At 45.7% G+C, this 15,124-nt stretch overlaps 1 protein-coding gene across 3 annotated transcripts in view; it reads right to left on the bottom strand.

Moving 5' to 3' along the window:
• Positions 1–15,124, bottom strand: part of SLC1A2 (solute carrier family 1 member 2) — a 161,355-nt gene that overhangs the window by 86,410 nt on the left and 59,821 nt on the right. The window contains exons 1-2 of one of the 3 annotated variants that reach the window (XM_053560078.1): positions 13,875–14,012; positions 306–390 (exon numbers count right to left, since the gene is read on the bottom strand). The exons of 1 other annotated variant lie outside the window; for it this stretch is intronic. Coding sequence is in view for 1 of the 2 variants with exons in the window: in XM_053560076.1 (XP_053416051.1) it covers positions 13,875–13,882 (8 nt within the window). In the remaining variant the exon portion in view is untranslated. Of the gene's footprint in view, positions 1–305; positions 391–13,874; positions 14,013–15,124 lie in introns of those variants that run through there. One more of the 3 variants, XM_053560076.1, reaches the window with a different exon arrangement.

The raw sequence follows: 15,124 nt of genomic DNA, 5'->3' as shown, positions 1-15,124 counted from the left end.
CCCCACTGAGAACTGAGATACTCTTTTTCCATCATTAAAAAAAAAAAAATTTTTTTTTAATCATGGAGACTCCACTATGATCAAAGGTAGAAATCTGTCCCTTGGCCCACGCATTCAGCAGATGTTTCCTGAGCATCTACTCTGGGCTTGGCACTGTTGTAGATGCTACAGATACAGCAGCGAATGCCACAGAAGCGTACCTACCACTGCAGGGAGGTAATAAATAACTGAAGCCAATAGGAATAAGTACTATCAAGAGAAATTAGGCAAGGCCCTGGTGAACATGATAGAGTGAGAGGAGATACTTGATGTCAGGTGGTCAGGAGACGACGTCATCAGTGACATGAAGAAAGTAGGGGAGCACCACGTGGGGTCTTAGAGCAAAGTATCCTGAGAGAGGAAACACAAGTGTAAAGGTCCTGAGGCAGGAGCAAGCGTGGTGAATTCTTGAAACACAGCAAGGAGGATCTCCTCACTAGTAAGTGCACAGGCAAAATTCTGTGAGTTCATGCATGATGGGACTAAGGGAGTCTCCCCTGCAAATGCACATACACATTTCCCTGACAGTTTCAGACCCCTGAGGACCTTTACCCATGGCTCCTGGTTAAGATCCTCTGTTCTATTCCAACCATTTGTTGCTTCATTGCAGCTCCAAAAGGCTGAGTCCTGGCTGTCATCCCTCATGGGGTGAAAGAAAGGCAAACAGGAAATCAAACCCCCCTTTTCAGACAATCTGCTGGTTCTGAGTTTCCAGAAGAATGGGCGGCCCTTTCTGCTGCTCATCTTGAGGGACAGAGAAATGAAGGCAGGGCATCATCATCAATCTGCTCATGGCCTCCGTGGCAGGAAGGGCTTCGGGCATCCTGAGCCCCTGGATTGGATGAGACTCCACTGCGCTTTGAGTCAGAAGGCGCATTTAGTCTCCAGAAGGTAGTAAAGGAATCAGACCATTCAACTGGGCTTAGCAGCTATGTGGCAAGCAGAGAGCGAGCGGCTGACAAATGTTTTTGGATTGTCTCTACCTAGAGTGTCAAATGACCCAAGAGTAAAAGTTAATAACAGTCATTTTTAAAACAATCAATGCTGACTTAAGCAGCACCTGGAGCCCGAGCTCCCCTCTCTGTGACGCTCAGCCTGTGTCTCATGCTAGCCTCACGCCTGCTGCCACAGGACTCTCTGTGTTAAGACCATCACACCTAATAACTCTCGCTAAGCACCAGGGTTCCTATTACAGCTCCACCATAAAACACTTTATAAAACCTGCAGACTTTGCTCCTCCTTTTGCAAACCTTGCCCCACTTCCTTTATCCCCCAGGTTATGCAAAGCGCCTTTCAGCTCTCAAAACTTTCCACTAAGTGCCCGGCAAACCCAGGTTGCACTGTGGAATGATCACATCCTTTCTGTGGAGGGACCACAGCAGCGTTGCATTCCCTGTGCTCCGCCCATTGGGTGCCGATCATGGCACCATCCTTGAGGGTTGGAGCCTCCACTGTGAGCCGTCAGACTGTTGGAATTGGTGGGGGACCAATGACAGGAACACAGGGGTGCAGGAGGATGCTGATGGTCGACACCCCTAACCAAACACAGTATGAAATATCCACACTGGGCAACAGGGTTAACTATGACCCCCTTACCCACCAGACTCTTTCCTTCTCTCTTAAAATAAAAAGAAATTGTTTTACTGGATATGTTTCACATTACCTAAATGTTGTCACAAAAGATATAAAAACAACAGTGAAAATCGTCAATAAGTCCCAATACCAGGAAAATCTAAATACCAGCCAATAGTTGTACCTCGAGTTACTTTAAATGTTTTATATTCATTGAAACTCATTTACTCTTTTAAACCTAACAACCTCCCTATGGGATTGGCATTATTTAAGACCCATTTTGCAGATGGGAAGAGCAAGGCTGCAGAAAATAGCTGCTTGCTCAAGGTCTCAAAGTTGCTAAGCATAAGAGCAGAAATTCAAATCCAGATCCATGTTCTTCATGTGTCTTACCCACAACTTTTTTCCATCTGAGGCATCCCTCTCCACCCCAGCCCCCACTGCTCTGGGGTCCAGCACAGAGCAGGGACATCATCCTCCCTTAGTCTGCAGAGGCTGTTCCTCCCCTGCCAGGCCTCCAGCCCTTTGCCAGCTTCCCAGAAAAATAAATGCTCAAAAGAGCAGATGGCGAATTAGGCAGGGAAAGAAGCCACATTTTAGTCAACTCAGGATATGCTGAGCATTCAGCATGCCGCACAGGACAGAGGGGACACGATCACTGGGCTGCCCTGGACCACAAGGGGTGTGGTCACAGCAGAGACATGCCACATAAACGAGAGCACCTGATGACAGAAATGTGAGCAGATGACAGGCTCCTGAGGGCAGGGTCCCTGAGGAGTCGGAGGGGCACGTGGCAGCTGTTTGTTGAGTGACTGAAACCTCGCACCTGTTCCCTTCATAAAGAAGCCTGAAAGCGCTTTCTCATTAAAGCAACACGGGAGCTGGATGCGACTAGACTAAGCAGAGCAGAGGGACAGGTGCCGAGGACCCCCGGGGATGCGGCACAACGTGGGCCGGAAATGGACGAGGACCAAGGTGCTCACAGCACACGCCGTGCAGCTAAGGAGCCGGGGCTGGGGATGAGGCTGTAGGGACAAATGGGGTCAGATGGCGGAAGCACTTGGATGCCAAGGGAGGGAGTTTAGACTTCCGAAAAAGACGTTTCTCATGATACAGATTTGGGTGCTAATAAAAAGCTGAGTGAAGAGATTAGCTCTCCAACTGAGGGAAAAGGCAAGAGAAATAGACTTGGACAAAGATGAGAGCTACACTTTGCAAAGCAGCTACTCCGGAGCTGTGAAAAAGGAAGCCACACAAGGCAGACAGAAGGAGCCACTAGAGGCAACAGAAACCTGATGGTGTCCCCAGAGAGCTCACAGGGGTCCCCAAGAGCAGCGTTGCTTTGGAGCACTCCCACTAAAGGGGTCTCCCAGTCTGCACCTGCCAGACACGAAAATTCAATAGACCAGCTGTTTTGAGCCCCCTTCCTTCTACCCAGGGTTTTGGGGGCCGCTTTAAAGACATAAGTGGAATACAGGCACATTTCATTTCATGGACCAAGTCCAGTTTAGTAACAGAGGCTGTTGGTGCAATATGCTAGAAGGAAGGATTTTGCGGCTGAATCCTCACTTGAATCCAAATTCAGAGCAACTGAGTTCTATGATTAGCAACATCTGCCCCGGACACCACATTAAGGAGTGGCACAGACATGCCCAGATTTGCTGTCCTGGGTTTCAGTAATTTATGTCCAGTTTATTTCTTAGGAATGGGGTCATTGAGAAAACAGACTGCCATAGATTCACCTTGTGCCAGGCCCTGTACCAGGTGGAAACAGACATCACTGTGCCCGGTAAATGCTTGTTAAATGAACGATCAAACTCATTTGTTCCTAGGAAGCATGAGGACAAAGAAGCTGGTTGCTGTGAGCTTTCAGGAATGGAGGGGTGGCAGAAAGGGCCTCTTCCTCTGAAGCGGGAATTTTGACCTTGCCTGGACCTGAACTTCCAGCACAGACCTGGGCTCCGCCTGGGTGGAACTCAGGCAGGTCTTGATGGGGGAAAGCTCCCAGCACCCAGACAGCTTCCCCTCACCGCTCCGCAGGAGGGGCTGGTACCAAGTGACACAGCAAACTGTGGCACGGTTGAGCAGAACCTCACTAGGATGGGCCTGTGAGCTGGAGCTGTCCAAAGCCTTCCTGAGGTGTCTGTTTTTCCCTAAGAGAGATGTGGAATGCAAACAGCTGAGGCAAGTGTGGTGTGGCCTCCCCAGGGTTGGGGAAAAGCCGGGTAGGGGTGATGGGCACATATTTCTGGGGGGCTCACCTCAAGTGTTTATCGACGAGCACACCCAGTAATTCCTCTTTGTTGTCCTTAACTCTCAGTGGGTGTTTCGGGTAGTAGATACTCAATAAATAAAACAGGAACATTAAATGTCAAGGGCTCTTTATGTTTACATGGAGGGAGTTGGAAAATATTCTTCTTAGTAAAGTATCTCAGGAACGGAAAAAAATATATCCAATGTACTCAGTACTACTGTGAAACCAATTTATAATCACTCACACTTGCATATGAAAAATGAAACACAACTATAGCCTAGGATGAGGGAGAGGGAGGGGGGTGGGTTGATGGAGGGAGGGTTAGTAGGGAGACCACACCTATGGAGCACATTGCAAGTACAAGTTGGATCTACCAGGTGTAGAACACAAATGTCTTAACACTGTAATTGGGTAAATGAGGTGAAGGCTACGTTGATTAGTAGGATGTAAGCACTCCAATTTGTACAAATAATCAACACACTGAATCCCATAATGGCACAAATGTATTCAAGATCTATGTACAAATGACTTTAATAAATAAAAAAATAAATAAAACTCTGAAATATTAATAAAAAAAAAAAATGTCAAGGGCTCCTGACACAGACAGGGAGGAAAGCAGACAGGAGGGACAGGAGGAAGCGTGTGACAGATGACCATAGGAGCCGACGCAGGCACACGTCAGGGCTACTGGAATGAAGAAGAGAAATTGATGGAATAGTTTGGAACAGAGGCACAAAGGAGAAGGTTGTGTGCCGAGTTTGGAAGACTCCAGACTTTCCGCAGAGAGAGCAAAGGCAGAGGGTACATACATCAGAGCAAAGAGAGGGCGAGCCCTCAGAGCCGGTGGAGAGGGTGAGGCCCAGACACGGGCAGGACCCACGGGAGGTTGATCTGGGAAGCAGGGACGTGGGGTGGGGGCACGGCAGGAGCCCAGGCCAGGAGGCACCAGGCCTGACCTGGCACATGGCCCACCACTCAGATGAAAGTGCAGATGAGAGCTAAGCCCCAATCACAGCCGAGAATCACAAAGACACCAAAGGAGCAAAAGGAACCCAAACCCAACAGACCCTAGGAAACAACAAATAAAATGAAATGACAGATTCAGTGGGAGGTTCTGTGAATCTTTAGAGCCACAGTTTTTTTCCCCCACCCCCACCAAAGTCTCACTCTTGCCCTGGGCAGAGTGCCATGACATCAGCCTCACTCACAGCAACCTCAAACTCCTGGGTTCAAGTGATCCTCCTGCCTCAGCCTCCTCAGTAGCCTGAACTACAGGCGCCCACCAAAACACCTGGCTAATTTTTCTATTTTTAGTAGAGATGGGCGTCTCGCTCTTGCTCAGGCTGGTCTCAAACTCCTGCTCTAAGGGATCCTCCTGCCTCAGCCTTCCAGAGTGCTAGGATTACAGGTGTGAGTCTGGCCAGAGCCCTGGATTCTTCACGAGGCCTTACAGACCCACCAAACCCTGTACTGTAAATGCCCAAGGCTGGGAGGCAGGAATTCAGATGTTTTCTTCTTGTGTCCCTCTGCTTCCCTATGTGAGGAAATAGAGGGAAGAGCCCTTCTCTCCAGACTTTCAGAGCCTTTTGCTACAAGCAGCTACCCTGGGGGTCTTTCCCACATCAAAGATAAACAGTTGACGAGCTTGGGTTTTAAGGAATTGGTGCTTCCTCCTGCCTTGTAAAGAAGCCTCTCCAAAGGCTCAGATTGCCAGTACGTGCCTCTAGGATTTCCTATTTGCTGCGTGCCCTGGAGGAGAGGGCGTGGGCAACACTTAGTCTCTAAACTCAGGGAGCTCCCTGCTGAGCAGCTCAATGAGCCCCCTGGCCTGTTCTGAATTTATCCTTTCCCTGCAGGCAGCAGACGTCTCCTGGGCTTCTGGGCTTCATATACAAGGGTCAGAGACAATTCCAGCTCCACCACCCAATAGCCAAGAAACTTTGGGGTGCTTTCTTAATGTCTCTGAGACTCAATTTTTCTTCTCCATGAAATGAAAGCCCTGAGTAAGATCACCCATATTCTGGGCCTGGCATGCGCAGTACATTCAGTAGATATCTGCTGAGATTTACGGAAAATAATGGAAGCCCGCTGCTGGCTTTAGGAAGTACAGACAGGAAGACATCTCCCAGACCCTAGGGGCAAAGTGAGCTTGTGCCTTTAATCCTTCTTGTTCCAGTTCTTATTTACAGGTAAAGAAACATGTTATTCTGTTATTCTACCTTGCAGGCTGTAGAGGGTGGAAGATGGTGTCAACACTCATTAGCATCAGAGACTTTGTCTCTTTTAATCCTCCCAGTAATTCAAAAGGTACAGATGTTTAGCCCAGATTAAGTGAGAAGGTAAAGAGAGGCTGAGATTGAGAATCTTGCTCAAGGTCATATAGTTAAAGTGCTTATGCTATTTCCAAGCTCCTGGCCTTAGCTAGACCTCAACCCCAGGCATCTGGGTTTCCTTCAAGAAATATACACCAAGATAAGATTTGATTCCAGCTTTCAGATTTAGGACTCAAAGAAAGCTTGGCTGATACAACCAACCCTTTGGTGAAGTATTCAAATACTTCTGACTGCCTGATACACCCTAATTGGGAAGATGCCTGAGCTGAAATTGGAGCCTCTCCCTGGTTGGACCTCCTACAGGGCACTGATGTTGATGCATCCTCAACCCCTGGAAGGAGCCTTAAGATTCCATTCTTTCCTGCCCCTCCCCAACCCTTAAAAACATCTCCTCTGTAAGAGAATATATAAAAACCTGCCAATATTTTGACTTCCCTTTATTGCTTATCTTAAACAGGGAACCCAACTACCCACTACCTTCATCTGATGGAATCAGCTGGTCCAGCCTTCACTGGAGAGATGGACATTAATAACATACTAATGGTGGCCAACATTCACTGGGCACTTAAGTCAGGCACTGTCTTCTCATAACCCAATGAAACAGATAATATCATTAGGTTCCACTCAATAGATGAGACAATGAGGGTTAGAGGCTTAGGTAGGGTTAGCCATGGTCAGAAACTGGTTCGTGCCAGAAACAGAATCCAAACCAGGAACACTCACAAGCCCCTGTTCTGCTCTCTGCATGAGGCCTTCCCCAGAGGCCTCCCGCTCCTTCTCCACTGGCTGGATGGCCCAGCAGACCTTCCCTCTCCCAGACGGTGCCTTGATTTCTCTTGAGACTGTGGGGTCTGAATAACACCACAGATCAGAGTATTTTCCTCCAATTTGTGTTCTCACCCCATCTAGGACCGTGAGCTCTCCCAGGGACTACTGCCCTGCATGGAGAGCCGGCTGCCCTTGCTTTGTAATTCACCTTGATGGGCACCTGAGGATTAGGCTGAAACATTGGGAGTGAGATCTGTACAAGGCTAAACCACACTGCAGGAGAAGTTGATGGGAACTCAGGGGAGTGGGGACCAGGGACCTGGGGATGAGGGAGCTGGGGAGGGGAGGGTTAGGCAGAAAGCAAGTGATCCTATCAGCACAGTGGGAGGCAGGTGCCTGGGTAGCAGAGATAGCATATGAAAACCAGCCCAGCTGGTAGTGGTGGCCAAGGGACCTTCTATAAAAATAACAATGATAATAACAGCAGTAACCATTTCAAGACTGGTATTTGAAATTTAATACCTTATTTCTTTGGTTCTAAGATTGGCTTTTAAATTGTTTTAGGATTTCTGAAATTGGGATGCATAATAGTCAGTATATAATCTACTGTGGTATTTCTCTTTTTACTAGAAAAACTATTATTAAATTGTGAGTGTGAATGGCCGCTAAAGGTGATTTAGAATGGAGTGAATACAGCTATTTAAGAAACTTCTGTTAGGGGCAGCGCCTGTGGCACAGTGAATAGGGCACCGGCCCCATATACCGAGGGTGGCAGGTTCGAACCCAGCCCCTGCCAAACTGCAACAACAAAAAAAAGCTGGGTGTTCTGGTGGGCGCCTATAGTCCCAGTTACTCGGGAGGCTGAGGCAAGAGAATCACCTAAGCTCAAGAGCTAGAGGTTGGTGTGAGCTGTAACACCACGGCACTCTACCGAAGGCAAGGGCAACAGTTTGAGACTCTGTCTCAAAAAAAAAAAAAGAACCTTCTGTTAGAGACAGAGGAGGCTACGCTGAATTTTCCTTTTCTCTTTGATCTTATGGTTTTCAGTCTCCCAGCCATTCATATGCAAGCTCAGGAATTCATATTCCCCTTCTCCTCTCTGCCTAGCAGACACCTGCTCATCCTTCCAATGAGAATCAAACATTGTTTCCTCCAGGAAGCCTCCCTGGCCTGACTGAACAGTTCTATCTCCACCACTGGCCCGTGTGATTGACTGATGCCTACTCTTTCCCACTGGACTGAGCCCTCCTTAAAGCAGAATGGGACCTTGTTTCCTTGACGCTAAATCTTACTCATTAAACGCACGATACGAATTTCAATATATTTTTGCTATATAAATAAATTTGAGTCTCTAATCCAGGCTAAAAAGACAAATAATTGACTCCCACCTCAGACGATCAAGAATTATTTCAATAATCCTTGGCAAATATCACTAACAGCAAGGTTGAACATGAGCTAGACCTTCAGAAAAGCAAAGTCTCGTCTTTCTAGCATACCAGACCACGTTGATATTTAATTGACTGAATGTTAGGTAATATTTAAGCACTTACTGTTATTTGTGCCTTTTGCCCTACTAGCTTCTAGTGATTTCTTTTTACTCCTATTTTTGACTATAAGCCAAAGCCTCCCTTGAAAGGATGCTAAGTAAAGACCATAGCACTCAGTGCAAAATTAATATACATTCTAAAGTTTAAGGAAGGAAGACTTCAACAGACAGGTGTTAGAATGGTGCTACTGGTTATTATTAGTGGGGTTTTTTTTGTTTTTTTTTGTAGAGACAGAGTCTCACTGTACCGCCCTCGGTAGAGTGCCGTGGCGTCACACGACTCACAGCAACCTCTAACTCTTGGGCTTACGCGATTCTCCTGCCTCAGCCTCCCGAGCAGCTGGAACTACAGGTGCCCGCCACAACGCCTGGCTATTTTTTTGTTGCAGTTTGGCCGGGCTGGGTTTGAACCCGCCACCCTCGGCATATGGGGCCGGCGCCCTACTCACTGAGCCACAGGCACCGCCCTTATTAGTGTTTTTTAAAACCCTACAATCCCAGCAACCATTGAGAACAATTTCGCACCTAGAAGGGTCCTTATAAACCCCTGGGTCTGACCACTCTGCAGTTAGAGGACCAAAACCTAGATCTGTTACCAAATGACAAGGGCGTCCTATTGGTGGCATATAGGAACTAAGAGACTTTCCGGAATAAAAAGAAAATCTTGAGGCCAAAAGGTCTGTATTGGTTCCACTTCTTCAGCTGTTTCTCTCTAGCCCTAACATGATGGTTCTCAGCCAGGAGCAATTTCATAACTTCTGGAGACATTTTTGGTTGTTACCACTATGGAAAAGTCACTATTAATCGGGGATGCTGCTAATTATCCCACCTGACAAAGAATGATCTGCCCCAAATGCCAATAGTGCCAAGGTCAAGAAACTCTGCCCTAAAAGAAGTCAGAAGAGGCGGAAGGAGTCAGCCCTGGCTGATTCCTCACACTGCTCACCCCTACGCCTCCCACCCCGTCAGCACGTGGGAGACTGGGCGGCACACCCTGAGGCTCTGTTCTCCCCCACATGTGCCCAAAGAGGTACCAGAAGACAGGCCTGGCCCCTGCAGAAACATGACACCCTTTCCAATCAGAAATTTTACTGCATTTCTTCAATTCCAAAAAATGCATATATTCTCCATATTTTAACATTCCTGAAAGAGAATGTATCTTAACATTGTCCCCCCATCCAAAAAAATGTTGATATGAGATCAATAGAAACTCTTCTAAAGGATCACGTATTAGAATCAGAGAAGCATGGCAGTTTCAGCCATAACATTTACTTAGAAGTAAAAGCAAACAGATCATGGAGCAGGCTGTAAAATTTGTTTGATCTCCAAATACAAGGCTTCAAAGAACATCCCCACTGTGGCAGGCTCCTTTGGTCAATGTGAGCTCATACTCTTCCCGTTTCATTGGTAGAAAGCATAGATTCCACCCTCAGGATGGAAAAAGGGCACTAGCCAGAGGGTCCATGGGTGAGACTGACCATGGCAGACTCACTTTTGCAGCCTTAGCATCATGGAGATCTGCTCCCCCCTCTCCAACCCTTAATCTTCCTCCTGCATCTTCACTCCTAGCACCACCTATGGCCTTTTTTTCTGTTTTCATCCAGAGCTGGCACCATCTCAGGTGATCAGCACTTGGGGGCACACTGGGGCTCACTGGGCAGGAAGCACCTGTGGGTCCTGCCCACTGACAGCCTTGTTTCACTGCACTACAAAGTGGTCAACACACCATCTGGGAAGGGAGGGTGGCCGGCTGCAGAGCCACACTTGTCCCCTTAGCCGATGGTCTCCTTAGGAAAGTTAGGTAGCTCGGTGGACCTTGGTTTGCCTACATGCAAAGTGGCAGCAGATGGCTAACAACAGCACGCACTATAGAGTTGTTTTTTCCTCTTTAGAAGTAAACAGAATAATCACATGATATACACGAAGTGTGGCAAACTGCCCACCCCGTGGATTTGGGCTGCTGAACAGGTGGTAAGACCCCAACCATAATGTAGTCCCCTCTCTGAAAAAATGTTGATGTGATTCCAAAGATTCCACAGCCTTGTACTTAGCTACACTTTGGGGGTTCCTGAATGGATTAAACACCCTCAAGTACACCTAGACTGAGGGACTTCATGATATGTTTCTTCAAATTCTTATAATCAACACATACAATATCAAGAATTGATTTTTAACAGTGATACTATGGAAATGCGTTGCTTCATTCTATAAAATTAATGGACATAACATCTGTGACCCCGCTGATGTCCTTGGACCCTAGAAAGGCTTATATGAAGAAAATTCGCGAATGTCCCTGCGCTTTTCTGACTAAGCATAGGGGCAATACATTTAACGTTAATAAAATTCCAGCCAGCCCCAGAGACTCCTCTGGAACTTGAGCAAGCTGTGTCCAGGGATGGGGCGCTTTCCAACAGAGCTACTTTCGGTCAAGCACATAATGCACCTTCTCTTTCTGGGGCAACGAAATTCAAGGGCCCTTCTCTGTCACTTGAAAGGAAATTATTTAAGGGTCATTTTGCATTTATTTCTAGGCTTGTCTTGAAACATTTTGTGCAAGTAGGTGAACGGCGTTGAGAGATACAGAATTTCTGACGATTTAGGAAGAAGATTAAGAAAAATGAAGGAAGACGAGAATAGAAGCAGTTTTTGTTCTTTCAAAACTTTTCCAAACAGAAAGTCATGATGTTCATTTTATTATGTGAAGTGTAGGAACTAGCTTTCTAATCATTATTATATGTATTTTTAAGTATTGTTTATTCAGGCAATAATGAAGTTTTTCCTCATTTAATTCGCACATTTTTATTGCAAGCATTTTATCTCGTTATAAAAAGGTAAGAGTTTTAAAAATTAGGTTTATTCCTGTAATCTAAGTACTTTGGGAAGCCAAGGTGGAAGGAGCTTTCTAATTGAGGACAGAAGTTTGAGAGCAGCCTAAGCAATATGGCAATACCCTATAACCACGTAAAATAGAAAACTTAGCTGGGTGTGGTAGTGGGCACCTATCGTCTAGATACTCTGGAGGCTGAGGCAGGAGGCTCGCTTGAGCCCACGAGTTTGAGGTTGCAGGGAGTTATGATGATACCACCACACTCTAACTCAGGCAAAAGACCAAGACCCTGTCTCAAAAAAAAAAAAAAAAGTAATTGAATTGAAACCCATTTAATTTAATTTTAGATCCCTAGTAAGGCAGAAAAATCTAAATAAATGACTTAAATGAGACAGGACAGGAGCTTTGTGCAAAAGTGTACATTTGGACTTAGGGGGTGGCAAAATTAATTGAGTTTGGTCTTTCTCAAAATGGGCAACAAGTATGACAAATCTGTTTATATGCCTGGCCCTAGCAACCTCATTTGGGGAATATGTTATATGGAACAATTGCTAAGAAAAATGAATACAAAGATGGTCATTGGCAGCACTATTTATAAAAGAAAACTAGGAACAACCCAATTTAACCCAAGCAAAAAGGTTAAGCACTTGACACCATAGCAACAGTGAAGTAGAAAGAGTCATATTCCCACATGGCAAACTGCTGCCTGCCCATCAGTCTGGGGATAAAGCAAGTCTTATATACTGTTCACACATAGGAGCAGACATTAGAACAATGGCCAAGCCCAGAAGGTAATTTAGAATGAGAATTTAATGGTAAAATGGTTTAAGTCCCTTTTCTTAAAAAAGAAAGGAAGGAGACAGCCTAAAAAACAGATACAAGGCACACTTCGTGATCTCAGATGTGTATTGTCATCAGTTATAACCAGAAGGGCAGGCATTTTAACAGCTATTGCTAATTGAAGGAATTGTACATGATTTTCCCCCGCTTATTTACAACTCTGCAGAGGATAGAGAACTTTCCTAATCATAATATTCATAACCTTTTGAAAAACTGCAACTATAAACAAATGAACTTTGAGGAAATAGTTCTAAACAGTGAGAAGAAAAGGTAAAAATGTGAACAGGGCAGGTAATTTATATTATTGTAAAAGGGGGAAATTATTAGGGTTTTTCACAACTTTGTATCATCCACAGTTCAGCCAAATACAGAAAGGCCTCACTCAAAATCCAGCTCTTCCAGGCTGGGTCTATTCTTTCTGGTTTCCTAAGTTATTGCTGTCAGCAGTTTCTCTTTCATTTGCTTTTATCATTTGATTTCATTTGATTTATATTTCATCATCTTCTTGGGCTTCTGAGAACAGAAACTAACATGTGAAAAGCTGGAGTAGTAACCATTGGAGCAATATTCAGTCTGGTAACCCCTAAACAGTATCCAAAACCCAGAGAGTAGATAGATGTGTGCTGAAAGCCTGAAAAAGTACCAGACATTTTCTTTCTAATTAGAGAGGAAAAGGAAAGAGTAATCTGAAGGAATAAATAGCAAGAGGACGTGGTGGTCTTGGTAACACCCATAAGTCTCTGTTGCAACTGGGAAGAGAAATACTTAACAGTGTGCCAGGGTATAACATTGGTCCAAATGCTTCATGGATTTAGTAATATTAGAAAATTTTTCACCATCAAAGCCAGGCCTTGGGTTTCCCATCAAATACAGGAAGCAGTGCAACTCTTCTGAATCTTTGCACCCAAGAATTTTTGCAAGAGTGTAAACTTGTTGACAATAAAATCGTAATAAAGACACTTCACCCTGCACTTGCCAATAGAAATACAGTTATCACACCACAGGCAAATAACAGAGCTGGGATTCAAGGATTTTTTTTCTGGCTTATTTCTTCAGCAGTGATTGCTGAAGACACTCACATTATAACCTCTAGAAAGAGCGTGTGGCTCAGTGCCGAGGACATGCTCCTTCAGGATGGTGTCACACACTTCCGTGAGGTTCAGTTCTTAAACATGCGATCACAGCTTTGATAAAAGATACAGCTTTTCCAACTCACTACTCGGTATCTTGTTAAATGTTATTTAAGCAATTAAATGGGGCGAAAGGCAGAAAGATGTGACTACATGCATATCACTGATTCATTCATTAGTTCATCCAGAACATTGACTGAGAAGTGTACCACGTGCCCGACTCACAGCCAGGCGTGGGGGAACAGAGACCTGTGCGCTTTATTCAACCATCCAAACACGTTTCTGAAGCCAATGGTGTTTCCTGATGATCAGATTGTACTTCCCAACTAGTCCTTCTTCTTATGTGTCTAAGGAAGATCTGATTCACAGGAGGGAGGTCATATAACTCCAGACCCTGGGAAAAGCAAGCATCTTTGCCAAATACCAAAATCAGCTCTCGTGCCTGTTGTATAATAGCCTATTTCTCCACTTTTTCATTCTCCTCTTTCTCCAGGAATGCAAAGGAATTCCTCCCTTCTCATCTCCCCTTAAGCCCACCCCCAGTCCACTCAGATGTCTGACCTACCTGACCATTCTGTCGGCTAACGGAACGCGCTGGCCACGTCGCACTGGGCTGAGCACCGTCTCCCATTGCGCCCCTGCTGTACCGCAGAGGAAAACCTGCCAGGGGCTTTAAAGTTTACCTAGCCAACGTTTTGATGTCAAATATGTCACAAACTGTCCTATGTACTGCTGTCATTTGACTTGAGTACCCGAGGTCACTACATGTTTGTTTGGAAGTTGCGTAATGACGGGAGGTGAAGACCTCATCAGGATCGTCTCTGGCCTTTGATGATCCTTCCCTCACCTCAGGCAAGAGGACAGGCTTTTTCCTCCTCCAGGTTTGTAAATTTCCATTGGGCCATCCAGCAGCTAAGAAGCCCCTGAGCCCGGAGGGACAGGTCCCTCTGTCACCAGGAGATTCTCCCTCAGCACCTGCCTTCACTTCTCTAACCTGTTCTCCCAACTGCTGCCCTCATCAGCCATTTCATCCTCAGAAGCCTTCCTCATTGTCAGTTAGCCCTGACCCATCAAAGCACTTTGTTTTTAATTTCTAAATCCCAATGCCAAGGAAAGAATCTGGCCATTTTTTTGTTTCATTTTTTTTTTTTGTTTGAGACAGAGTCTCATTATGTCGCCCTCAGTAGAGTCCTGTGCCATCACAGCTCACAGCAACCTAGAACTCTTGGGCTTAAGAGATTCTCCTGCCTCTGCCTCCTAAGTAGCTGGAAATGCAGGTGCCCGCCATAATGCCTGGCTATTTTTTTGTTGCAGTTGTCATTGTTGTTTAGCAGGCCTGGGCCAGGTTTGAACTCACCTGCTTCGGTGTATGTGGCTGGCGCCCTAACTGCTGAGCTACGGGCACTGCACCAGAATCTGGCCCTTCTGAAAGCCCAGAGATGTCCCAAGCTTTTCGTCTGTTCCTGATATTTAAACTCTAAATGTTCTTAGCTTAATTTATTCCTGGATTTTGTTAAGAGACCTCTGTTTGTTTTCTAATCAAGTGTAACATGAAAGGAAAAGCCCGTTTTGAGATAGGTTTGAACACCAGCCCTACATCACCTTCCACGTTTCCATGGATAATAGCACCATTTCTCAGAACGTGTCTCTCAGGACACTAATCTCGCCCCCCCCCCCACCACCACCAAATGCTACTGGATTTAAAGGTGAAAGAGGTCAGATAAGATTGGAGGCTCATAATGTGCATTAGTGTATTAAAGGCTCTGAGAAGTTCTGCAGTAAAGAAACTCCTTCAACTTTGTTTAACCAAGCCAC

Source organism: Nycticebus coucang, chromosome 14 (genome assembly GCF_027406575.1).
Source record: "Nycticebus coucang isolate mNycCou1 chromosome 14, mNycCou1.pri, whole genome shotgun sequence".
In the NCBI taxonomy this organism is placed as follows: Eukaryota; Metazoa; Chordata; class Mammalia; order Primates; family Lorisidae; genus Nycticebus; species Nycticebus coucang.
This window is presented reverse-complemented; position numbering and strand designations above follow the sequence as displayed.